This window comes from Ictidomys tridecemlineatus, chromosome X (assembly GCF_052094955.1).
Source record: "Ictidomys tridecemlineatus isolate mIctTri1 chromosome X, mIctTri1.hap1, whole genome shotgun sequence".
NCBI classification, from domain to species: Eukaryota; Metazoa; Chordata; class Mammalia; order Rodentia; family Sciuridae; genus Ictidomys; species Ictidomys tridecemlineatus.
In genome coordinates this window covers 85,647,821-85,673,111 of record NC_135493.1, presented here as the reverse complement: position 1 = coordinate 85,673,111, position 25,291 = coordinate 85,647,821, and the positions used below count along the sequence as shown (strand labels likewise).

The following is a 25,291-nucleotide window of genomic DNA, read 5'->3' as shown; positions in this document are numbered from 1 at the left end:
CACCACCAAAAGCCTCTCCACTTCCCCCACTCCTGCTCTTGAGGCCGATTGGCTGGGTCGTGTGGGCAGAGCCAAAAAAGTCTCCCAATGAGCAGCTCCATGGTCTGAAAGGGCAGGGAAACAGCCCAATGAGCATCACCGCAGAGGACCCAATCAGTTGGCAGCTAGAAGTTGCTGGGGCCGCTGTGAGCCAATCATCAGCTGGCAGCTGGAAGTTTGCTGGCAGCTGGAAGTTTGCTGGGGCCCCTTTGGCTGTGGCTCTCAACATCTCCCCCTCTCTGTTTAAACAACAACCATGTGGCTTAGGGACTGTGCCTGCCTTAGGTTGTCCAATAGTACATATGGTCCTTACCCGTTATCGGATGAGCTGACCTCAAGGCGTCAGCCTCCTGTCTTAGGTTGGTACCATTGCAATTGGATCTTACCTGTCACTGACTACCGGTCCAGTATTCAGCCACACCTGTGGATAGGTCTTTCTACCAGCCGGGGGGGGGGGTGAGGTTCTTTGCCTCACCTCTGTTGGCCCCCAAATTTTAGCTGAATGACCATGACAAGCAAAAGGGAGGAAGATACACCAAGCCAATTGACGGCTCCTTTTGGAAAAATTGTACCACCAATGACATCATCAGCAAAAATACCCCAACACTACCACAAGTCGCTGCACCAACAGATAGTTCACAATGCATACAGGTGAGTTCACAATGCATACAAGTGATACATAGTCCAGGCAAGTTCTGCAAGCAGTTCAGTGATGGCTATTGCAGAAGCTGTAGATTGGTTTTATCTTTGTCTTCACCGGCACTGGGATGAAGATAGGAATTCTGGCAATAATGGCTAAAGAAAAAATTATGTAACATTCCAGAAGGCACTAAAAGAAAACAAATTTCTTAACAATTTACATTATCTTGAACATAATTATTAAATATAATGAAAAGGAAAGGTGAAAGTAAACAAACAGATCTGTTAACCTCCTTTTTTGTTCACATATTAAAACAATCCTCAACAGTTGTTTACCCAATGTAAATTAAACCATTTAAATCACTTGAATAAAAAAAAATATTTGGATCCATTTTTTCATGAGCGCTCATCATATATGATATATGGACATACGTACATACAAACATACAACATAAAACACAAGTGTGCACACAATACATAATAGTAAAGGCCTTATAACTTTTTGCAGGGGCTGGGGATGTGGCTCAAGTGGTAGCGCGCTCGCCTGGCGTGCGTGCAGCCCGGGTTCAATCCTCAGCACCACATACCAACAAAGATGTTGTGTCTGCCGAGAACTAAAAAAATAAATAAATATTAAAAATTCTCTCTCTCTCTCTCTCTCTCTCCTCTCTCACTCTCTCTTTAAAAAAAAAACTTTTTACAGGTGAAATCTCCATTGCAATGTTTAAAAACTCTATAGTCAAAAAATAGAACTGATCAGCAAAACATTAACCTAGGTCTGTATGAGCTCATAAAACAAAATAGAACTTCATTATGTGGGAAAGGGTAATAATAAAATAGATATTGAAGAAAGCATCCTGGTTCTGTCGCAGATGTAAGGATAGCCAAACTAGAGTTTTGGATATCAGCTGTTATGGATTTGAGCCAAATCATCTTCCTTTTGGTCTATAGAAATCGCTTTAGTTAATCTCTCTGGAATCCAAATCAGCTGCTATTCTCCCTGTGGAGACCCCCAACACAAACAGACCCCCAACTCCAGACAATTACTGGGTCAGAACCTTTCCATTGTCCTATTAGAATATCCTTCCAAAGTACCTTGGGCTTATGTACATTTTTTGGACACATATGCCTTTCCACAGCACTAAGTCCTGATGAATCCAAATTTAAAAAGTTTAGAGTAAAAAGGGTTATTTTAAGTTTATCTTTGGGGAATATATATACCCCTTCCCAATTCCCTCTTTTTGCTTTAATACACATACATTTTAATAGTTTGATGAGCTCTTTCAACTATGCCTTGTCCCTGTGGATTGTATGGGATTCCTGTTATATGAGTAATGCCAAATGATGAGCAAAATTGTTTAAAAGAGGTAGAAGTATAACCAGGGACATTAAATAAATTGGGGGACTTTTTTGGCTCCGCCCACGCGACCCAGCCAATCAGCCTCAAGAGCAGGAGGAGTGGGGGAGGTGGAGAGGCTTGTGGGAAGCCGGTGGTGGCAGTTGGGCTCTGATGGTTTTTCCTGAGGAGCTGTTTTGTTTGGAGTGTGTGGTTCTAAAAACAAAGTTCGTTTCTTTTGACAAGTGGCTCCTGAATTGTGCCCAGCCAGACTGCGGCATTTGGTGGCCCATACGGGGAATGAGAAAAGCAAAAAGAGGAAATTGGGAAGGGGTATATATTCCCCAAAGATAATCTTAAAATAACCCTTTTTTACTCTAAACTTTTAAAATTTGGACACATATGCCTTTCTGTAGCACTAAGCCCTGATGAATCCAAATTTTAAAAGTTTAGAGTAAAAAGGGTTATTTTAAGTTTATCTTTAGGGAATATATACCCCTTCCTAGATCTGTTTGGTGGTATGTGTCCCAGAGTTTGTGCTCTCAACTTTTTGTGGGTGTATGTCCTAGAACTGGAGGTATCCAGTCTGATTTTGTGTATATGACCCAGTATTTGAGTTCTCTAATCTGTTGAGGTGTATATACCCAGGTTGTAAGAATTCTGACCTCTCTGTAGGTGTATTTTTTTAGAATGTCAGTAGTCATTTTTGTTGGTGTATGTCCCAGGATTTAAACTCCCTGATATACTTATGGGAGTGTGTCTGATATTGTGAATTCTCTGATTTGTTTGCAGGTGAATGAAGTAGGATATGAGGTCTGTCCCCTCCTTGAGGTTATATGTCTTAGGACATGAAGTCTCTCATTAGTTTCTGGGTCCAGGATGTGTGGTTTCTGATCTATTTTAGTATGTATATTAAGGGTGTGGAGTTCATGGCTTTAGGTCCCATGGATTAAAGCCTTGATATTTTTGAGTATATGTCCAGGTTTTGATGACTCTGATCTGTCTGTTGGTGTGTGTTCTGGGATGAGAATTCTGTGATCTATTTGTGGGCAATATCCTATGGTATAAAATACTTGGTTTTCACTGGTAAATGAACCAGGTTGTGAAGTCTCTGATCTGTGTTGAGGGTATCCTCCCAGGATCTGAGGGTTCCGGGTCTATTTGTGAAAGTATGCCCTAAGACATGTTTGGTCTCTGAGCTTTTTTTCCAAGCTTTAAAAAGATTTTTTTTTGATGGTAATGTTAATAATTGAACCCAAGGCCTCATGTGTGTGAGGCAATTGCTTTACCACTGAGGTACACCCTCAGCCTGGTCTCTTGAGACCTTTGTGGATGTACATCCTAGGATGTGAGTTTACTAAACTGTTGGGGGATCTGTGTTCTATATTGTCAGATCTCTGAGATTTGGAGGTATATTTCTAAGCAGATGTAACTTTTTTGCTGACATATCTACATCTGATATGTTGAGGTGTGTATGTGTTGAGGCTGCAAAGTCATTGAAATTGTTGTGGTTTATAGCCCTTGTTTTGAAAACCTCTGACTGGTTTGGGAGTATGTCTCAGAGTATAAACTCTCTAATCTCTTTATGGCTATATGTTGCAAGATCTTAGATCTGTTGTCTGTTCATGGCATTTTTTTCTCCTAACACGAGAGAATTCTTACTTGATTGAGGGTATTTATTATAGGATTTGGAATCTCTGACTTGTATGTGGCTGTGAGGTCTGTCTTTATTCTGGGTTTACAAATCCTGCCTGTAAAGCCTCTAACCTGTTTGTAGTTTCATGTTGAAGATTTGAGGTTTCTGATCACTTTTTGGTCATTTTTCTTACATGAGATCTCTGGTCCGTTTGTGAGTATATGTCACAGTATGAGTGTCTGATCTCTTTGTGTGCATTTTTCAAAGGCATGAGTTCTATTCAGTTGTTGATACACATCCTAGTTTGTGAGGTACCTGACTTCTTATGGGTTAATGTCTAATAACACGTTTCTCTTTGCAGTGTGTGTGTGTGTGTGTGTGTGTGTGTGTGTGTGTGTGTATGAGTGTGTGTATGTGTGTGTGTCCCAGTTCTGAATGCCTGATATCTTCAAGTACATATATCCTGTAATGTGGGGTCCCTAATCTCTTAGTGTATCCTAACATGTCAGGTCTCTTGTTCTCTTTCAGTGTATACATCCCAGATGGTAGATTCTCTTATGTGTTTGTGAGTTTAATTCCAAGTAATTGATAACTCTGAACATTTTTTGGTATATGTCCCAGAATGTGTGTCTCTCTGCTCTTTTTGGATGTCTGTTAGAGACTGGGAGGTGTCTCATCAATTTGGAAGTACACTACTCAAATGAGATCTGAGAGCTGTTTGTTGTGTGCTTGTCTCTAGTGGTTGGGTAATAGCACTCTGAAGATGTCCACCTCTTAATCCTAGGAACCTATGATTATGCTAATTTAAATGGAAAGGGGGACTTTGCAGTTGTGATTAAACTAAGCATTTGAGAGGGGGAAATTATCCTAGATTATCCTGGTAGGCCCAATGTAATCACAAGTATCCTTATATGAGGGAGACATGAAGGCAAGAGTCAGAGAAGGTGATGTAGTGATGGAAGCAGAGTGATAAAAGATAATATGAGAGAGATACAGAGAGAGGAAAGGGGGAGAGATTTGAAGGTGAAATGCTGCTAGCTTTGAAGTTGGAGGAAGGGCAATGAGCTGGGGAATATGGGCATTATACAGGAACTGGATTCTGCTCTAATAACTTCACAGGGATGTCAGCCCTAGCAATACATTGACTTAAAAAAATATTTGTTGTGTTTTTTTAGGGGGGGTACTGGGGATTGAACTCAGGGGCACTAGACCACTGAGCCTCATCCTCAGCCCTATTTTGTATTTTATTTATAGACAGAGCCTCACTGAGTTCCTTAGCACCTTGCTTTTTGCTAAGGCTGGCTTTGAATTCGTGGTCCTCCTGCTTCCCAAACCACTGGGATTATAGGCATGCACCACTGCACATGGTTTATTGTGGTTTTTAATGTTTACATTTAGGTCATTTGTACATAAAGAAGATCATATAACACGTTCTGCTCTCAACTCACTTTTTTGTTTGTTTGTTTTTTTTTATGGACAGGGTCTCGCTGCTGTGTTGCCCAGGCTGGCCCTGGGCTCAAGTGATCTCCTGCTTCAACCTCCTGAGTAGCTGGGACTACAGCCACATGCCACTACACCTAGCCAATGCCTTGACCCTGTAAAACTCCTCATCAGTCTTCTGACCTGCAGAAATGGAAAAGAATAAATTTGAGTTATTTTATAACAAAAAGATTGTGTTGCTTTGTTTCTGCAACAATATAAAATTAATATGATATGGTAAGTTTGTCTGGGTGTTGGTGCACATTCCAGGATGAGAACTCCATCATCTAACTGTGTGTGTCTGATGGTGGAGGTCTCTCTTCTCTGTTGCAATGGATCAACCAGCACATGAGCTCTCTGTTCTCTTTGTGGTTCTGCATTGCAGGATGTCAGGTCTAGGATTAGTTTCTGGTGTTTTCCTGGCCCATGAAGTATCAGACTTGATTGTGATTATGATGTAGGATTTGAAATTTCTGATCTGCTTGTGGGTGTGTGTCCCTATGTTTGAGCTCCCTGATCTGTGTAAGAGTATGTGTCCCAGGGTGTGAGTTCTCTGATGTGTTTCCAAGCATACATCAGAGTTGTGAGATCCACTGTCTTTTTCTGAGTGTGTTTTTCAGCATGTGACTCTTACATGGTTGTGAAAGTACTGTGAAGGGCTCGAGGGTTCTACTCCATTTATGGATGCACTTCCAGGTTGTTAGTACTGTTGTCACTTGTGTGTGTGCATTATAATTATCAGGTGTGTGGTCTGCTTTTGTGTGCTTTCTTTGTGGGTGTGTGTCCCAATATGTGAAGTCTCTGGTGCATTCTATAGTTTATTTCCCAGAGTGTAAGTGGGTGTTTATCCTGTCATGTGAAGTGTATGGTGTATTTGTGTGCATGTGTCCCAGGGATTGAAGTCCATTGTCTTTTTATCTGTATAAGTCCCTGAATGTTATTTCTCTGAAATGTTTGTGGGTGTATATCTCAGTGTGAGTGGTCTTTGATCTATTTGTATGTCACAGGATGTGAGGTCTCTGTACTTTATGGGCGTGTGCTTCCTAGAATTTGAATTCTCTGAGCTGTTTTTTCATTTGTATATCACAGGGAGTGAGGTCCCTGGTCTGTTTGTTGGTGTATGTCCAGGATGTGAAGTCTCTGATCTGTTTGGCTGTGTCCCACAATTTGAGGTCTGAATTATTTGATATTCTGCATCCAGCATATTAATTTTTTGAATTATATTTTGAGGTCTATATCTTAGGTCTCAGAAGGATTTCTGATCCTGAATTTAAGGGTTCTGAGCATTTTCTGGTCTGCATTCATGGGGGTGAGTTTACTGAGCTACTTGAGTAATTGTATTTACATTGTAAGATCTCTGAGATGTTTAGCCACCAGTGTCCTAGGACACATGGCCCCTGATCTGTTTGGTTCCAGAGTTCCTTAACCTGTTTGGGATATATTTTAAGGTGGGACATCTCTGTTCCTTTTGGGAGGGTATGATATCTCTGACTCATTAGGGTTTTTTCCCCCCCCAAGGTCAACGTCTCTGAACATTTAATGGGTGTGTGTATGTACCAGTGAGTCTTCTGGGCTTTTGCAAGTTTTGCAGGTGTGCATTTTTGAAATCTCTTAGCTCAAGAACGTGATATCTCTGTGTTATTTAACCATCTCTTTTTTCAGGTATAAAGTGTCTGTGACCCTCATATGAAGACTGTGATGTGTTTGGATGTCTGAGCCCGAGATATTACCCCTCTAAACTTTTTTTTTTTTTTGTACCAGGGACACTTGCGCACAGAGCCACATCCCAAGCCTTTTTAATTTTTATTTTTTAAATTTTGTGACAGGGTCTCGCTGAGTTGCTTAGGGCCTAAGCTTTGTAGAGGGTTTGTATCCTGATTTTCAAGTCTCTAATCTCTTCTATGAATCAGAGTGTGAGGTCTCCAAGCTGTTGGTTTCCAAAGTTGCTGAGGCTGACTTTGAACTTGTGATCCTCCTACCTTAGCCTCCTGAGTCACTGGGATTACAGATGTGTGCCACCATGCCCAGTTCTGAACTGTTTTGAAACTACATCCCAATGAATAATCCTCTCCAATGCTCTGGGTTTTATCCTAGTGTTGTTTCTGAACAGTTTCAGGATCTGTTCTTGAAGTCTGTCTTTCTACTGATATCATTTTACTGTCTCAAGCCTCTCAGGTGCTTTACCCTTCATGTCCCAAAGTGTAAGATCTTGGATCTCTGTACTCCTTAGGTTCTTCAACTACTTCTTTCCAAGTGTGAAGTCCTTCCTGTTGGGGGTGTCTTGGTCACAGGCTATGAGGACTCTGACTTACTAGGTGTCTGTTTCTAGACTTTGAGGTCTCTGAGCAGTTTGAGGTTATATTACCAGTTTCTGGTGTCTCTTGTGTGTTTGGGGGTATGTGTGTCCTGGGGTCTGTAAAGTTTGTCAACCTGAGCATTTTGGCATTGTATATCTGCTGTGTGAAGGTGTAGTCTTCAGGTTGGGAGTTAGTGTTCCATCATGTGAGTCACCATGTGGGCATAAGTAGTTTGGATGTGATACCTCTGAAATGTTTTCACATTAGTCTTCCAGGTTAGAAGTTCTCTGAACCGGTTGGGAGTATATGTCTATGATTTGAGATCATTAAGCTGTTTGGGGTCTGTGTCCCATTTATGAGATCTCTGCTATTTGTGGCCATCTTTGCATAGAATGTGATGTTTCCTTGTAGCCGTCAGGGATCTGAAATCCTTCTGGATAGAGTACAAAGTGCAAATTCCATGAATGGTGTGGAGCTGAGTCCAGAGTGTGATATTTTGGAATCATTTGGAGGTCTGGGTTAAGAGTAGAGCCAGACACAATGGTACACACCTGTAATCCCAGCTACTTGGGAAGCTGGGGAAGGAGAATTGCATCTTTGAGGTCCGCCTGGGCAACTTGGTGAGTCCCTGTCTCAAAATCAAATAAAAAGGGAGGCTGGGGATGTAGCTCAGTGATGGAATGCTTGCCCAACATGTGCAAAGCCCTGGGTTCCAGCTCCAATACTTCCAAAAAAGTGGGGAAGATTCTGATCTGTTGGACATCTGAGCCAAGGATATGAAGTTTCTAAGCTGTTTGGAAACTGTGCCCAGGCTATGTGACCTCAGAGTTATTTGGGGGCTGCATCACAGAATGTGAGGAGTCTAAGCTATGTAGAGGGTTTGTATCCAGATCTTCAAGTCTCTGATCTTATCTATAAATCAGAGTGTGAGGTCTCCAAGCTGTTGGTGATGTCTCAGTGTCTAACACTTGTGAGCATTTTTTTTTTTAAATTGTGTCTAGCAGTTGACGTCTCAGAATTGGAGTGTATCCAGGGTTATAAGGTATCTGGATTGGTATAGGGCCAGTAGTATATGTGATTTCAGAGTGCTCTATGGTCACTTTCGGGATATTAGGTCTCTGGTTGTCTGAGGAGAAGGTGTGATATCTCTGAACTGTTTCACCATCTTTGTCCTGATTTGTGAGTTCTCTGAGAAATTAGTAGATCTCTATTCCCAATTGTGAGGTATCTGAGCTTTTTTGGGTTTTGTAATCATGTGGGTTACAAAGTACAAGGTTTCAGAAGTTTTGATAGTCTATATTTAGGGTGTCCTGTGAACTGTTCAGGGTCTGTCAGAAGGTCTCTGAGCTGCATATACACATTTGTCTCCAAGGTATGAATTCTGAACAGGGTCTGTATCCAGGCCACAAGATCTTGAGATCTCTAAGCTCTTGAGATCTGTCTCTGAATTGTTCAAGGCACTATATTCTAGGGAGCAAGGTCTCTGGAATGTTTAATGATGATCTTTAGAGTATCTCTGAGTGATTTGGAACTTTGTGTCCAAGGTATTTCAGAACCATTTAAGTAGCCAGGCATGGTGGCACACAAGGATCACTCAAACCTTGAACCTAGGAGTTTGAAACCAGTCTGGGCAACACAGTAAGATCTTGGGTCTAGGTTGTGACACCTCAGTCATTTGGGGGTCTGTCCCAGGAAGTGAAAACTGAGCAGTTTGGAAGACAGTGATTGGGTGTGAAGGTCCTAGGTTGTAAAGTCTTTTGAGGTGCTTACATAATTCTATCACAGAAGACAGAAGGAAAGTTCCTGGGTGTGTTTTGGGTCTGAATCCCAGGGTGAAAGACTTCATGAGAGGGTTTAGAGCCATAAACTCTGTTCCAGTGAAGCCTGAGTTAACTGAGGTCTTTGTCCCAGATAGAGCACTCTGCTACATTATGTATGGAGGTGTATATTCCAGGGTATGAGGTCTCTGAGGTCTGGGGTGAATACCCAAGACCTAAGGTCTAGGAGGCTCATGTCCAGGGTATGAAGTTTCTGGGCTGTTTGGGACTATTACCTATGTGTACTTCTGAAAATGTTTGAGTCTCATGTCACAGCATCGGAGTCTCAGAGCAAAACCAGAGACTCACACTCAGGTTGAGGAATGATGAAAATGATGATTTGAAACACTGCATCTTTGTTCTCTGCTTTATACCCTGGCACATGTAGGTGTTCAATAAATATTCGTAGAGAAAGCTTCTCTAGGGCACAAGAAGTTTTCTTTTTGAATGCAGTAGACAGGCTTTGGATTCAAAGCCTTTAAGAGCAGGGAGGGTCCAGTTCAAATTTTAGTACATTTCTTTATTGCCATTGTATTGGCTTTTAAAAAATATGTATTTTTTAGTTGTTGATAGACCTTTATTCATTTATATGTGGTGCTGAGATCGAACCCAGTGCCTCACACATGCCAGGCAAGTGCTCTATCACTGAGCCGCAACCCCATCTCCTGTATTGGCTTTAAAAAAAAGATGGACACAATATCTTTATTTATTTTTATGTGGTGCTGAGAATTGAACCCAGTACCTCACACGTGCGAGGCAAGTGCTCTACCACTTAGCCGCAACCCCAGCCCTGTATTGGCTTTTTTGGCTAGTTATTTTTTGCTTATGGCAAGTGATAATGGCTTGTCCATTTAGACAGCACTGCCTCTGGTTTGCTTTTTAAATGCATTTTAAAAAGGAAGTATGAAGCAAGCTTATTTTACATCAAGCTATTTTGTAAACGATGGTGCAAGTACTACACTATAGAGGCCCAAAGTAGGGTTCAAGTCAGACAGTTAAGGGTTGAGGACCACATTCCTGGGCAAACCCAACTCCTAACCTCTCAAACCCCAAATCCCACCAGACCCTCAATCTCCACATCTTAGCTTATTCAGTCAACAATGTATTTTATTGATGCCCACTCCAGGCTGGGTAGAGCTGAGGGGTATACAAGAGGAGAACCACATTCAGTCCATGCCTGAAGGTCAGCCTTGGGGGCAAGGGCAGGACAGACACATAGACAGACACATAGATCTGATAGCAGGGTGCACAGTCTCACACAGGGGCACTCTGGGCACAGGTAGTCAGTAAAGGTTTCCTAGAGAAGACCTCACAGGGGTGGGGGAGCAGGGCGAGGCAGCCATCAGAACTTTCACCTTTTGTACATTTGTAGGCAATTTGGGAGACCAGTGGACCCAAGGTGAGCACAAAGGGCTGGAGGCTGAGGCTGGTGGGAAGTAGATTTTCTCTTGCCTTACTGTATCTTAGTGGGTAAGTTTTCCCCAATTCTTGGCCTTTACTTTGCCTTCTACCACACAGGCCCTTTCCTGGGATCCACCTCTGTGGTTTTCAAGGCTTCCCTGAGACAATCCACGTGGACCAGATGCACCTCATCAGCTTTCCATCAATGCACATTATTCTCCTAAGTGCTATCTAGGACTATCTAGATCTTGATTCCAGCTCTGAGTAGTCCTAGCAATCATCACACTCCATGGCAGGAGTCCTAACACTCAGTGTTCCTGAAAGCCTGGGACATCTTCTCTGTGTTCCCTGAAGGTAGAACTCAGTCCTGGCCACCGCCAGAGCTAGCAAAGTATAGATCACCTTCCTCTCACTGGCCAGTGGGCCATGGGCATCCACTTCTCGGATGTAAAGCCCTGGCAGATATCCTATGACTCTTAAGGCCAACATCATAAGCATCATAAGCACAATGGGCAAAAACCAGCCTTAGCACCCTGCCCTGGAAACCCCCTTTTCTTTCACTAGTATAAAGGTTCTGTGGTTGGAGAACCAGCTTCAAGTCATGCTGGAAACTCTGGGCTCTGATGTCTGCCTGTCCGGAGTGTTGCTTCCCGACACCCGGAGGCAACAGGGAGGAGACCTGCAGCAGACCCCTCAGGCTCCAGGCAGAAACAAGCATCTTTCTGTTCTGGGGCTGGGCTCACCCCTTGGACCTCCTTCATAGGTCATAAATCCCAACTGCAGAAAATCCTGATGGGAAAAGGTACTTCTGAAGGTGGGCAGGGGTTTGTAAGTGCAACCAACAGATGGAGCTGGGACAGAGAAAGGGGACTCCTGGAGTTGGTCCTCACTGCAGCCCTGACCCTGGAGCAGGTGGAGCAGGTGGAGCAGGCGGGGGGGAGGGGGGTAGAGGGGACAAGTGGGAGCAGGTGGAGGCAGGCGAGGCCCTGGCAGTCATTCCCCTATAGGAGGGAAGGAGTGGGGGAGGGGGAGGTGGCTTCAGACCCCCCTCAGTCAGTCTGGCCTCAAACTTCTCAGGGCTAGAAGAGGTATTTGCGGCAGGATTCAGTCCCACACTTGCATTCAATACGGACCCGCTTCTTGGGGGAGCCGGGGAGCCCAGCCAGGCCAAAGTTGGAGTCCATACGGGTACTCTCCATGTCCACGGGGTCCACTGTGGAATCACAGCCGGGAGAAGGGGGAGGGAGGGGATTTGTTAGAAGGCCTGGATGAAGCATCCTGCTACACTTTATACCAGGAGACCCAGGGATCTTGGGAGCTGGAAGCAGGTTGGGATTTGAGTTAGGAGGGGATCTTAGGGATGATGGTTTGGGGCTAGAGCCCGAGCACAGCACCAAAGGGGTATTCAGGCCAGCGGGTAAGGGGTATTCAGGCCAGCGGGTAAGGGCTATTGGGAGAAGTGGGTAGCTGTCAGGGAACCAGGAGGATTGTGTCAGCTGGGGTCAGGAATGGAGGGCCACCTGTGTATCCATAGAAGCATCCTGCCCCAGATCCACACTGAGTATCTCAGAGATGTCTAGTCTATCAAGGAAGGGACTGGTTTTCCAAAGGCCTGGACTGAGGAAAGTCACAGGGGGCTAGAGTAGAGAGGGGAAGGGGCAATTCAGTACAGGTGGGAGCCAGAAGTGCCTTAACTCTCTAGCCACATGTCCTCTCCCAGGAGGCCTGAGAGAAAATGGGACAAGTAACTCTGGGTTGGGGCCCCATGAGGGAGGCAGGGGTCTAAGAAACTTGACAGGAGACTGGGAGTCAGGAGGAGCATCTTAAAGCTCCAGCTAAAGACTTTCCCTTGCTTTCTTGAGTGACTGGTATGCCTTGGGTGGGGTCCTCACCATCCCACATCACCATGTACCCCTGCCCCTGGGCCCTTGCCACCCCCACCTTGCATGTTGTAATCAAAGGTGAGCTCCTCGCCTGCCCGGATGGTTCTTGTGGCAAAGAAAGCAATGCGGGGCAGCCGCTCATCAAGGTTGTCTATGAAGACGTTGTACACCTGTAGGTTGGGGTCACACTGGGCGAGAAAGAACAGTGGGAGGGTGAGGAAGGGCCCTGGCCTGCCCCTCCCAACCCCCTCCCCACGTGCCGGGGGCACCCACACTATGGTTAACAAAGTGGGAGATGTTGCCATAATAGGCGGCATCCACAGTATACACGTCCTCCACGTAGTCCAGGTCGAAGAGGTAGGTGGCACCCTGACGGTCATAGATCTGGCCCCGCCGCTCCGCCTCCTCTGAGGTAATGATCTGCGGAAACGGTGGGGGAGATGATAATCAAGGTTCAGGATAGCCAGCCCTGCTCTTGACCCCAGTGGCCTGGCTTCCTGGGAAGAGAAGAACAGTGAGCACCCACCCCATAGACACTTGGGGGACTATGATGTAATGCATCTGTCAGCCCTATCAGGGGCTTCCCACTTGCCCACCACCCCCCTTAGGCATCTGGATGGCAGGAAGAGTCTCTCAATGATGGGGGATTAGAGTGAAACAAAACCCCACCTTCTGTTGCCCAGTGAGACTGTCTGAGATGTCCCAGAGCCTATAGAACCCTTGGGATAGATCAATACAGGGACAAAGACACACAGAGAAACCCAGAGCAAGGGCAAGAAAGAATGAGATCCAGGGTACCATAGGGAGACAGGGGGAAAAACTGATCCAAGTCAAGAGGTTAGGAGCCAGTGCAAGTCCCAGCACAAGGGAAAGCCAGATGGCTAGACAGACACAGGAGTTAGGGGAAGAAAGAGATCTGTGATGGTAGAGAAAAGGGACTGAATGAACGGGAAAGAGACCCATACAAGAGCACTAGAAGCAGAGACAGAGTGAGAAACACATATGAAGCCCAGAGTGAAGACCAAGGTTCCTAGACAAAGTCCAAGGCCTCTGAGAGTCTGAGATGGCCAGCAAGAAGCTGTTGCCCCAAACTTAAGATATAGAATGACAAGACAATGAAAGCAAGCAGGAGAGGGTGGGAAAGAAAGGAAAACCCAAGTGCAGATGACAGAAGCCCTCCTACAGCAGTGCCAATAATTGGGGCTGAGAGAGCAGTAGGCACCTCCTACCACTTTAACTTCCCAGATGGGTCCCCTGCTATCCTAGTAAACAGAAAGGTGCTCCACCATCCCAGCTCCACCTGTACTTGTCTCCTAAAGCTGTTGATGGATCCTATTTCATATTCAAACCGATCTCTCCTCTCTGGCCCCAGGTCACCTCTCCCCCCACTCTGGGGCCAGTAACTATAGCCTCCAGCAGTGCCCAACTGTGGCTGACTGACTATGCCCTTCTCCAGGTGGAGGTCCCACTGTACCCAAGTCTGCCTCCTCTTCAGTCTGGGGTGCCCCCACTCCTGGGTTTCCTATTATCTTTCTCCCAAACCTTAGAGACAAGTGCCAGAACTGTGTACAACCCATAGTCAGATCTGCAATAACTGTTTTCTTTTCCTTCTGCACTCTATCACAGTGACCTGTGCTCTGTCCAAGTGGTGTACTTCAGGCAACTCCAATGTTTTCTTCCTCCAAACCTCTTATTCCTTCCACCTTCCTTCCTAAGAGATCCACTGCCCACTCCTTAGCCACATGCCAACAGTAGATACAAACCAAAGACCCTTCCTTACCCTGCCACCTATGGCCTGGGGACCATACTTTTCCAGCTTTCACATCTGTCCTCTTTCTTGTGTGACCACCCTACCATTCTCTAGTAATAGCCACACTGGTGTACTTAGTCTCCAATTTGCCTCTTATGCCATCACCTTCAGCCTATGCTATATGCCAATTGCTTATCAACTTTGCTTTTATGAAACCCAGATTTGCATAGGGGCCTCACTGCTCAATGTTCCCAGCTCCTGCTCCTTTCCTAGAGGAACTTAGCTCCCTCACACCCAATTTATGTTTTATTAAAAATATTTTTTAGTTGTCAATGGATCTTTATTTTATTTATGGTACTGAGAATCGAACCCAGTGTCTCACACATGCTAGGCAAGTGCTCTACCACTGAGCCACAACCCAGCCCCAATTTGTTTTTTTGTTTACTCATTCAGTGATTTTTTTTAATTTGTGGTTTTGGGGATGGAACCCAGGGACTTCACATGCTAATAAGCATGTGTTCTCCTGCTGAGCCATACCCCCAGCCATTCAGTGGATTTGTGTTGAGGATTGAGGCCTACACTGTGCTTACTCCCAGCTGGCAGGAGTCAGAGTCTGGTGGGGCAGACACAGAGCACAGGCCTCATCCCTACCCTCAGGTGTCACAGAGATAACAGAAATGGAGTCAAGACAACCAGAGTGCAAGAGGTTGAAAAGGAAACAGTGCCGAGGGGGAAATCAAGGGGCAATGCAAGATATACATCCTTTAAAGCAAGCTGCAGCTCATAAAAGGGCATTACCACCAGGTTGAAGAGGGGGACTCTCTCCTGAGGGATGCAACAAAAGCCACAGGAAGCTGGGCAAGGTGGCACACACTTGTAATCCCAGTGACTCAGGAGGCTAAGGCAGGAGGATTGCAAGTTCAAATCCAGCCTCAGCAATTTGGCAAGGCCCGATAGATAGATAGATAGATAGATAGATAGATAGATAGATAGATAGATAGATAGATAGATAGGGCTGGGAATGTGGCTCAGTGCTTAAGCATCCCTGGGTTCAATCCTTGGTACAAAAAAAAGAAAGCCACAGGAACATGGTGAGGTGAAGTTTGCAGAGGTCTCCCTCTACCTCCTGGAGAATGTGTTCTACTCTGTGGTGTTGGTTCAGATGGGACTTCTTTGGATTTCCAGCTTCCCAGACCACCTCAGAAGCCAGCAGCCTCTCATTAAACCCTGATATCAAAAGGGCAGCCTCTTCAGCTCACCAACACACTGGCTACTATCTGAACCATCTTTGTAATTATAGCCCCTCCCCAAGCCAGGGGTAATGCCTACATCCTCCCTGGGTTCCATCTTTCTGCCTGTTCTGCCCCTACCTGCTCCCAGAGTCTCACCAAAAGTGAATCATACTACAAGCCCTCCAGGGCACAAACGGTTGCTTCTCTCTTACCTTTTTTTTAGTCCTACTCTGTAGTGGGTGGTTCACCCTAAAAACCTGGGAATAAATTTATCCCCATCTCTGCCCCCTAGTAGCTCTACACACTGTTGGGGAAGACAGCCTAGGAGCTGGCAGCTTAGACAGGCTGCCAATGTGAATGAGAATTAGAGTACTTGGAGTGAGCTGCCTCTCTTCCCCTCCTGGATGTGGGATCCTAAATGTTCTGTCTGAGCCTGTGTCGTCAGCCAAAAAAAAAAAAAAGCCTGAAGGCCTGGCAGAGCACCAGTTATAGATACGTGGGCCCTTTTTAAACTTATTTTTATGTGGTGCTGAGGATCAAACCCAGTGCCTCTCACATGCTAGGCAAGCATTCTACCACTGAGCTACAATTGTACGCAGCCATGGGGCCCCCTTTTATTTATTTTGCTCACTTTACTAGCTTTGAGACTCTGAGTAAGTTACTAAACCTCATTGGGCCTCCATTTTCTCATCTGTAGAATGGGAATAACAATGACAAAATCCCAACCTGACAGGCCCTGTGTAAAGACCAAACAAGATCATGGAGGGGCCAGGGATGTGGCTCAGTGGTAGAATGCTACCTCAGCATGCTCCAAGACCTGGGTTCCATCTCCAGCATGGTAAACAAACAAACAACAACAAAAAAAACCAAACTAGACCATGGATCATAGATACAAAGTGTTTCTGTTAGGAACAGAGCAACATAAAGAGTAATTGAGTGCTGTACCTTATTGGAATCTAAGATGCACCTTTATTTTATGTACCCTTTACCAAGAGAGGGAAAAGTGCTGCTAATTAAATGATATGGTATCATTTAATTAAACCAATTAAGACTCATCTTCATTTCAGAGATATTAAACTATGAAGAGAGTACATGTTTAAGAATGAATAAAATGTGCTAACATCCTCTGTAGGATGTGGATGAAAATGCTCTGCAAAGTCAAAGTTTGGGGGCTGGGGTTGTAGCTCAGCGGTAGAACACTTGCCTAGCACCCCTGAGTTCAATCCTCAGTACCACATAGAAATACAACTAAACTACAACTACAACTAAAAAATATATTTTTAAAAAAAATGTCAAAGTTTGGACCAAACAAGGAAGGGTGCAAAGGAGTAAAGGGCTGTCCATGTGGCAGAAACTGTCAGTACAGATTGTTGGTGTCCCTAGAGGGGAAGAAGAACATGGCATCCAGGTTTCATAGCACCTAGGAAGTATCTGGAACCACATAATACAGTAATGTCTCTGAGATAAATTATAGAATATTCACCCCAAATAGGATAACAAAGACTATAAATAGGCCCTTTTGAAGTCAGGTTGGGGTTTGCAGCCAGATGGGTTACAAAAAACCCTTTCACTTTCTGAGCATTTTGGATTTACTGACTTTTGGACTCTACTAGCTAACACCTGAGTCTCACTATGTACTGAGCACTGTTTCACATAGAATAACTAGTTAAGCCGAGCATGGTGGCACATGCCTGTAATCCCTGTGGCTCGGGAGGTTTAGGCAGGAGGATTGTAAATTCAAAGTCAGCCTCAGCAACTTAGCGAGACCCTAAGCAACTGAGCAAGACACTGTCTCTAAATTTAAAAATATATAAAAAGACTGGGGATGTGGCTAAGTGGTAAAGCACCCTTGGGTTCAATCCCTGGTACCAAAACAAACAAACAAACAAACAAAAAACACTAGTTAAATGTTTCTAACAAGAGAGGCCAGTAATGTAGAGGAAGGAGATCAGGGGAAAGGAGAGAAAAGGGGAGATACTACTGGGGAATGAGATTGAGTAAATTATGCTATGTACAGATATGAATGTAGAATAATGAATTCCTCTATTATATATAACTATAATGTACCAATTAATTTTTTAAAATAAATACCTCTAACAAGCATATAAGGTGAGTGCTGTTATCATTCCCATTTTCCAGATTAGGAAACTGAGAGGTGAAGAGGGATGCAATCTCAGGCAGGCTGGCTCCAGGGATCACCCTCCTACTCACTTTGCTGCGCTGCCTCTTCCGAAGCCATGTGGGAAGATAAATTTGGTTCTGGCAGGGTTTGGAGACCTGTTGCCTCACTGAGAGGATTCATAGGTCTTAGGGTGCCAAAGGGGGCCTGAAAGTCACTGAATATAGCAAAGTGGGAGATCAAGGAACCATGGAGAGGGCTGGGGTCGTGGCTCAGCGGTAGAGCACTCACCTCACATGTGCGAGACCCTAGGTTCAATTCTTAGCACCACATAAAAATAAATGAATAAAATAAAGGTATCCTGTCCAACTACAACTAAAGAATAAATATTTGGGGAAAAAGGAACTGTGGAGAGAATGTGTGGAGAGTGGGAAGAGTGAGGAAAGAGTGAGAAGGCCCCTGAAAACCTTGCTGTTTCTGTATAGAGGAGTGAAGACATTAAGCTCAGAGAACTCAGGCTGCCTGTGGACTATATAGGGCTTTTCCTCCTGTATGTCCCTGTGTGTGTTTTCTTTCATTCAGCATGGTTAGGCCAAAATGCTTCCAGCTCAGGACAGCATCTAGGACTGTCCAGGGCCAATGGGATCTGGATAACTCCCTTTCTGGACCTGCCAGGGGCCACCCACAGTAAGCATACATCCTCCTCAAGATCCAGAGTATCAGGTCCCTGAGAATGTACAAACTTCCTTCAACTTGTCAGAGTGACTACAGGTATAGACCTAAGTCCCAGGCTATCCAGATCCATTGGGGATGAGGATACTTCTTTTTTCTGACTCAGGACAGCATGAGTGTGGAAACTTTCTAAGTCAGGGCCCTCTGTAGTGTGGAGAGCTTGAGCCCTTCCTCCAGGTCATTGGGTCACTCTAAGATGTGGATCCCTATTCCTGCTGCTGACGGGAACCCTCTGGGTGTGGATGCCTCCTCCTTCCTCAGACTTTCTGGCCCTCTAGCATGTGACTATTTCCTCCAGCAGACCATCTTGGGTGTGGCAGTCCCTTTGTCCAGACTGTTAGGTCCTTCTGTGTTGTAGACTGTTCTGCCTCTTGGATCTGATTTCTCTACTCTCTGGTTCCTCAAAATGGGAGCCCCTCCTCACTATCAGTGTCATTATACAGTGTGGACCCCCTTAGGTATGTGTCCCTCAGGCCACTTTCTGTCACTTCTCAACCATATCACACCCCTGATATATATACTATGGAAATATATGGAGGTATTTGGGGTTGCCATGACTCTATGGCACACTTATAGATTTAGATGGTCAAGGTTCAGAGATGCTAAATATCTCTCAATGCATGATACAGGTATACATGAAAAAGAACTGCTCCCCGACAAATGCTCATCATGTTCTATGTTAGGAGGTGACATGTTCTGTTGTAGTCCCTTGCAGATTCTCACCTAGACCCCTTCTGTTTTGCACCTGAGCACACAGCTAAAGCACACATACCCACACCCACCCCCCGCCTCCTTTACACTGAGGTAAGGCCAGTGGCTCAGTTCCAGTCAATAAAGTGTGGGCAGAAGTGACATGCACTGCATCCAGACCTGAGCCATTGGAACCCTAACCATCTGTCCCCAACTGGGCCCACCCGCCAAGCAATGCTGACAAACTAGCAACGACTTAGATATTCAAAAGCACAGGAAAGTCACAAGAGGGAAAGAACCTAAATGTTGGAGTCACTGTGAAATGATGCCCACCTAAACACCCACACTGGACCATTCGTGAGCAAACCAGCTCCTGATGTGCAGAACCACTAAGATTTGGGGGTTGTACATTATAGCAGCTGGCCTGTCTAATGTACCCTGTCTTTCCCCAGGGTGACCTGAAAGTCTACAGAAGGTAGCCAACCTCTGTCCAAAATGTGTCTCTGTCCTATTCTAGAATTTTCACCTTCCTTTTGTGTAGCATAGTGAAAGGTGTTTCTTTGGGTAGATGATGCTTATGATAAGATGGCCCCTTGTGAGATAAGAAGGGGACAGGCCTTTTCAGGTGACCCACATAACCTCTGAAAGAATTAATCTGTCTTAGTTCCCACTTTCCTTCTTTGCTAGGTACCCTTATGAAGCCACCCCTGTCCAGAAGTACTTCAATCTTCTTTTCATTACAAGCATGGTCATGCTGATGTGTACCAGCTTGGAATACTAGCCCCTACCAGGATGCTGCTATGACACTCAGAACCACCTCTCAGGCCTTTCCCACAAGGAAAGCAGGGGAGTTTCAAATACACACTGTGGAAGCTGGATGCACACATAGCAAAACACATAATAGAAAAAGCTGCACACGCATGCCAATCCCATCTCCCTACCTCTCCCACATACTCCATGACGAAGCTGTTCTTGCGAATCTTCTCTAGAGTGCGTACACCCCAGCCACGCCCATCATCTGTGCGGAAGATGCAGAGATCATAGCGGATGCCCTTCTGTACTACGCGGTTGGGGCAGTCATAGCCGCAGCGGCAGCGGGAGTTGCACTCATAGATGGGCAGCCCGGCTCGCAGCCGCACCTGGCCTTGGTCATTGTAGGCAAACTTGTGCAGGGATGCCCCAGGGCAGCAGCCTCCAGCTGGTGCCCATAGACAGTCCTGACACTCGCAGCCTACGGCCACCTGGTTGAGGGTGATACCCTCACCAACACGGTATTCATTGATGTACACGAAGGCCCGTGGGGGGCCATCCAGGTCCACCTCATTCTCCACAGTAATGCGTCCTAGGTGGCTGCGCTTGGCATTGAGCTCCTGCTCCCAGCGCTGAAGTGCCCGCCTCTGCTTGGCCTTCTGCACGAGGTAGTTGGCCAAACTTGGGTCCAGATGCCGGGGTGGCTTCAACCTGTGATGCCGGCGGAGCAGCTCCTTTTCTAAGTCCTTGTGGAACTGCTTGAGAATGCGCACACACTTGAGATTCTGCCTTGGTTCCCAGGTGCTCTCTGAGTCAGGGTATCCACGCCACTTTACCAGGTAATATTCTTGTTCCTGTTGGATGGGGGCAGAGGTTTGAGGTCACCGTAAGTGGTGAGACCTGTGGGACAACGGAGACCATTCACCCCTTCCCACTCCTCTTCTGGAACGATTCTGTGCAATGGCTAGAAAGCATGGAGCTCTGGAATGAGGATTATTAGGTTCAACTCCCACTCTTCTTCCTTACTATCTGTCCAAATTCCTACTTTTTTTTTTTTTTGGTACCAGGGATTGAACTCAGGGGTGTTTAACCACTGGGCAACATCACTAGTCCTTTTTATTTATTATTTTGAGACAGGGTCTTGCTAAGTTGCTTAGGGCCTCACTAAGTTATAAAGCTGGCTTTGAACTTGCAATTCTCCTGTCTCAGTCTCCCAAGCCACTGGGATTACAGGTGTGCACCAACATGCCCAGCTCCTATTTTTCATGTAATCTTCCAAACCTACTCCTTCCTCTGTCTTCTCCATCATTTCTTCCTTCCTTCTAGCTATTCTGGCCCAAACTCCTAGAGTCATCCTTGACTAGTCATTTGCTCCCACACCCTACATCTACCCTCAGCACATCCTGTTAGCCCCATCTTCTAAATACATCAAATAACCATCAAATAACCATATGGCTTGCCAAGCCCCAGGAGTCCAGGAGCCATCTCACTGGCTCCCATTTCTGCCCTTGTCCCTATATGTTATTCTCTACACAGCAGCCAGAGAAAGCTTTTATTGCTGGGAGGCAGCTAGAGGACAGAGTTTAATAACACAGATTCTAAAGTTAGACATCTGGGTACAAAACATCCATCTGTAGCTCCCTGGCTTTAACTTTGCTGGGCCTTAGTTTCCTTGTATTCAACAAAGAAAATAGTTAACATTTTTATGCCATCTATAAAGTAACAGGTACTGTGCTAAGCAACTGACATGTCCTAGTAACAAACTTAATCCTCACAACTCTGTATGAGGTAGATACTAGTAGTCCTCCCCATTTTACAGACAAGGAAAATAAAGTCCTAAGAGTTTGGGTAATTACTCAGCCAGAGTTTGAACCCAAGCACACTGGCTCTAGTCTGCTCACCTAATTATCCTGGCTTACCTCCTCTGGCAATCATTAACTGTTGCCACTTACACAGTACAGTGCGAGGATTAAATAAGTTTCTGAGAGGAAGTGCCTGGCAGGCTGAAAGTGCTCAATAACCATTTGCTATCATCAAATCCCCTCTTGGGCTCAGCATCTCATCTCTGCAATTGTTTTGTATTTCTAGGGTGGTAGAAGAAAGACTTATTTAGGGATTTGTTCTGGCTCCTGTCCCCCTCAAAAAGCCACTTAAGTTTCTCCACCTGTAAAATGAGAATTAGTGGATTTCTTCATCTTTTATTTTTCAGGAAGGAACAGAGAAGAAAATTCTCTTTGGAAACCCAAGGAGGGCAGTGAGGGGCAAAGGGGGTAGAGGGTCAATTTCCTTGAAACCTGCTCTCTCCAAGGACATGTTAGGCCCAGACTCACTCGGATCTTCTTGTAATCACACAGGTACTCGACTTCAAAATCATAGAGGTTCCTCTTAGAGATGCCAAGGGCAGGGCAGGACAGCTTGGCCAGGCGGCACAGATCCTGCAACTGATTCCAAGAAGACTTGCAACACACACTGCAGCCTGGAACAAGGTGGGTGAAAATAGCTGTTACTAGACAGCCTGGCCAATTCAGGGATCTATGAGGACCCCAAATCCTATCTGAGACATCCTAAGGACTGCCTAGGAGTCAGATAAATTTAATATACAGGCTTTGCCCAATACTGAGACCCTTAAATGTGTCTTTCCCTTGAATCTTAATGCTCAGTGTCAAAGGGTATCCCTGGAGCCAGCAGGACTCAGAATAAGGTTTGTTACAATCATAGTCCCAAAGGAATCTATTCCCAGAGCTTCTAACTGCTTCTACACTATTCTTAAAACTCCCTGCCTACACTATTCTGATAAACTCACCTTCAAGACCAGCTCTGGGAATAGTCCCAAAGGAATCTATTCCCAGAGCTTCTAACTCCTTCTACACTATTCTTAAAACTCCCTGCCTACACTATTCTGATAAACTCACCTTCAAGACCAGCTCATCCTTCCCCCTACTTAGCAAAAGAAAGAAACCAACCCCCCATCTCAGTAGGGTGTATTGCCCTAAGGCAGGTGGGGTGGGGATGGGATTAAAACCTCATGGGCACCAAACAAAGGCTTAACTGGAAAGACTGGTCTTCAATCTATAACTCCTGGGCCAGATGTTTTTTGGAATTCAAATTTTGAAGGATTTTACAAGTGTAATTTAATAAATATATCCCATTTATTAATCCCTGGCCTAGTGTGTTCAAGGTCCTCAAGCCATAATTAAACACTTCTGCAGCAAAAGTATGAGTTTTCCACATTAAACAGGAAAAATAAAGATGTAGAAAACTTCATTGAATAGTCCAACTTTTAAAAATCTCCTTTTACCATGAATGGTACCAAATTTAAGAAAAAGATACATTTTCAGGGCTTTTTAGATTTTTTAATTATAAATAAAGAGTATGGAATAATACAACATTTCAGGGAGCTTCCTTTAATGATAGTCTGTGGCACCTTAAATACACAAAGTAAAATTTTCCACACTGCTACATTTTAACTTTGTCTCATTCCTATTTAGATGACAGATGTAGAGCTCAAGCAAAGGGCTGTGCTCTGAATTCAGAAACACAAAACAATATAGGTTAGTGACATCCATTCTTTTAAATATACACGAAATATTCCTGGGGGGGGGTTGCCAAATTTTTTCAAAATACGGGGGTGTAAGGATACAGATATTTCTTATTCAAGGCACGTCCTTCATTAATGTGCTTAAGAAGCCATTTTATGAAATAATGTTACAAAACATTTGATTCAGAATAACCAGTTCATCCTATTCCACTCTTTTAAAAAATGTTTCTTATTTCTACCTCCTGTGACAAGCATGAAACATTTAATTTCATGATGAAATACTCTAGATGTCAACCTAAAAACACAGAAGAGCCATTGAAAAATATTTTTTTTTTGTCCGATTCCCCCACACTTAGCAGGGCCTAGTGGAGACTGAACCTGTGCCCACGCTGCTCTCTCCCCATGATGCCTCCCTTCCAAAGCCCTTAACTTGCATTTGAAACCCCACTGAAGTGGTCCCAACTAACATCTCCAGCTGCTGGCTCTGCACTGACCACAGCTTTATTCCCCTACCCCCCAGAGGTTCCGCTCCCACTTGTGGAATCCATCCTTCCTCACAGCTTCATTCACGCAGTGGAACCCCCACAACACCCAATCACCCCTCTTTCACCACACATGGGGGAGTCCAGCGCTACTATTAGGGAGGCCCCATTCCCTTCTTTGGGGGGGAATCCTCTACTCCAAACCCTTCCCACATCACGCTGAGGTGATACCCCCTCAGCGAAAAATTCGCCAGTTCTCCAACTCTAATGGAGTGATCGGACTGTCCCCCTTCTCTTCCCTCCCCTTCCGGCGTCTCGCGTGGACACCGAAAGGGTAACGGTCACCGGGGGCCAATTTTCCCGCGCGCGGGCGCGGCCTCCCCGGCAAGACCCCGCGCGTGCGCGCGCCGGTTCTGTCGCGATCTGCGGCACGCAACCCTCCCGGGTCTCCTCACAGCCCAGTGCCCGACTCGTTCTGAAGCGCGCGCCCCCTCCTCTCAGCCCCGCCCAGCCCCGCGCGCCAGGCCCGCGCTCCTTGAGCCCTATCCTTTCCGCGCTGGGCTTCCGGCTCTTGGCTCCGTGGCCTCGGACGCCGGGATCCCGAGCCCGCTACACCACCCCTCCAGCCCACCCGGCCAGACCAACGGGCCCGTGCCTCCGCCGCCACTGCTTCACCTTTTAAATTTTCCGCCATCTTTCCCCACGGCTAACGACATTCGGGCCTAGCCGGCCTCGCGAGAAGAGAGCTCGCGCGGGCGTGGCCGGGAACGCGCAGCCTATTGGCCGTGCCTCCCCGCCAGCAGCGCCCGCGCGGACCAACCGGCGAGCCGTGACGGGACCCCTCCCCACCACCGGCTCGGTCCCGGAGGCGGGTGCTCGCCGTGCTTTCCCAGAGTGCGTCTGGGCGGCGGCGACGACGGTGACGGCGGCGGCGGAGGTTGCTCCAGGCCCTATCCGTACGCCGGTCTGTCTGTCACGCTGATAGCCAATCACGTCGTCAGCCAGTCATACGGGGGATTCTCAGTTCTGTCAGACCCCCAATTACCTCAGTCTGTCAGTCCATCCTCATATTTTAACCCCAAGCAGCCCGTGATTCCTGAGGTGGACTAGTGCCACTTATAGCTGCTCAGTCTGTCACGGGATTCAAACCAGACCATGGGTCAGTCACCCTAAGTAGGTGTCCATTCAGAACTGCCTCCCCATTCACTCTATCAAGAGCAGCATCTATTTGTGCCCTCTGGTGCAGTTAGGGAGCCTGCCTGTCATTACCTCAAACAGTCTCCATCATTTTTTCAGCCAGATAAGCAGCCCTCCTCCCCATCCTGCCCTGAGACCACCTGTGGTTCCCTCAAGAGCAAATCTTATAAACTACAATATTCAGCCCTGCCTCAGGAAGGCTGGGATTAAGTTAGGACAAACCGTCTTTGTTAGGCTCTAATATAGCCCTGTCTAGCAGTCAACCTGTCAATTG

At 45.8% G+C, this 25,291-nt stretch overlaps 1 protein-coding gene and 1 long non-coding RNA gene across 3 annotated transcripts in view; one reads left to right on the top strand and one right to left on the bottom strand.

Moving 5' to 3' along the window:
* The window catches only part of LOC120888290 (uncharacterized), a 54,335-nt gene extending 49,016 nt beyond the window's left edge, over positions 1 to 5,319 (top strand). The window contains exon 2 of the long non-coding RNA XR_005731802.2: positions 5,131 to 5,319. This is a non-coding gene — a long non-coding RNA (uncharacterized LOC120888290). The remainder of the gene's footprint in view (positions 1 to 5,130) is intronic.
* A 5,010-nt stretch (positions 5,320 to 10,329) lies between these two features.
* On the bottom strand, positions 10,330 to 24,738 carry Suv39h1 (SUV39H1 histone lysine methyltransferase). Of its 2 annotated transcripts, none has more exons than XM_005338653.5 (6): positions 24,496 to 24,736; positions 22,131 to 22,276; positions 19,992 to 20,654; positions 12,801 to 12,947; positions 12,586 to 12,715; positions 10,330 to 11,857 (listed from the first exon to the last, which is right to left on the bottom strand). In XM_005338653.5, exons 1-6 carry the CDS (start codon positions 24,512 to 24,514, stop codon positions 11,724 to 11,726), a joined length of 1,239 nt encoding a protein of 412 aa, XP_005338710.1. In that variant the 5' UTR covers positions 24,515 to 24,736; the 3' UTR covers positions 10,330 to 11,723. The 2 variants fall into 2 exon arrangements, with proteins under 2 accessions (XP_005338710.1, XP_077890966.1); XM_078034840.1 differs by lacking the exon at positions 10,330 to 11,857 and adding an exon at positions 11,865 to 12,281 and having other exon boundaries at positions 24,496 to 24,738.
* Positions 24,739 to 25,291: the final 553 nt, after the last annotated feature.

What these genes read in the sequence shown, in the direction of transcription:
- Suv39h1 (XM_005338653.5), bottom strand. An exon ending in GTGATTACAAGAAGATCCGA is followed by an intron (nt 20,655 to 22,130) that starts GTGAGTCTGGGC and finishes CCCATCCAACAG; the next exon opens with GAACAAGAATATTACCTGGT. An exon ending in TCATGGAGTATGTGGGAGAG is followed by an intron (nt 12,948 to 19,991) that starts GTAGGGAGATGG and finishes CCGTTTCCGCAG; the next exon opens with ATCATTACCTCAGAGGAGGC.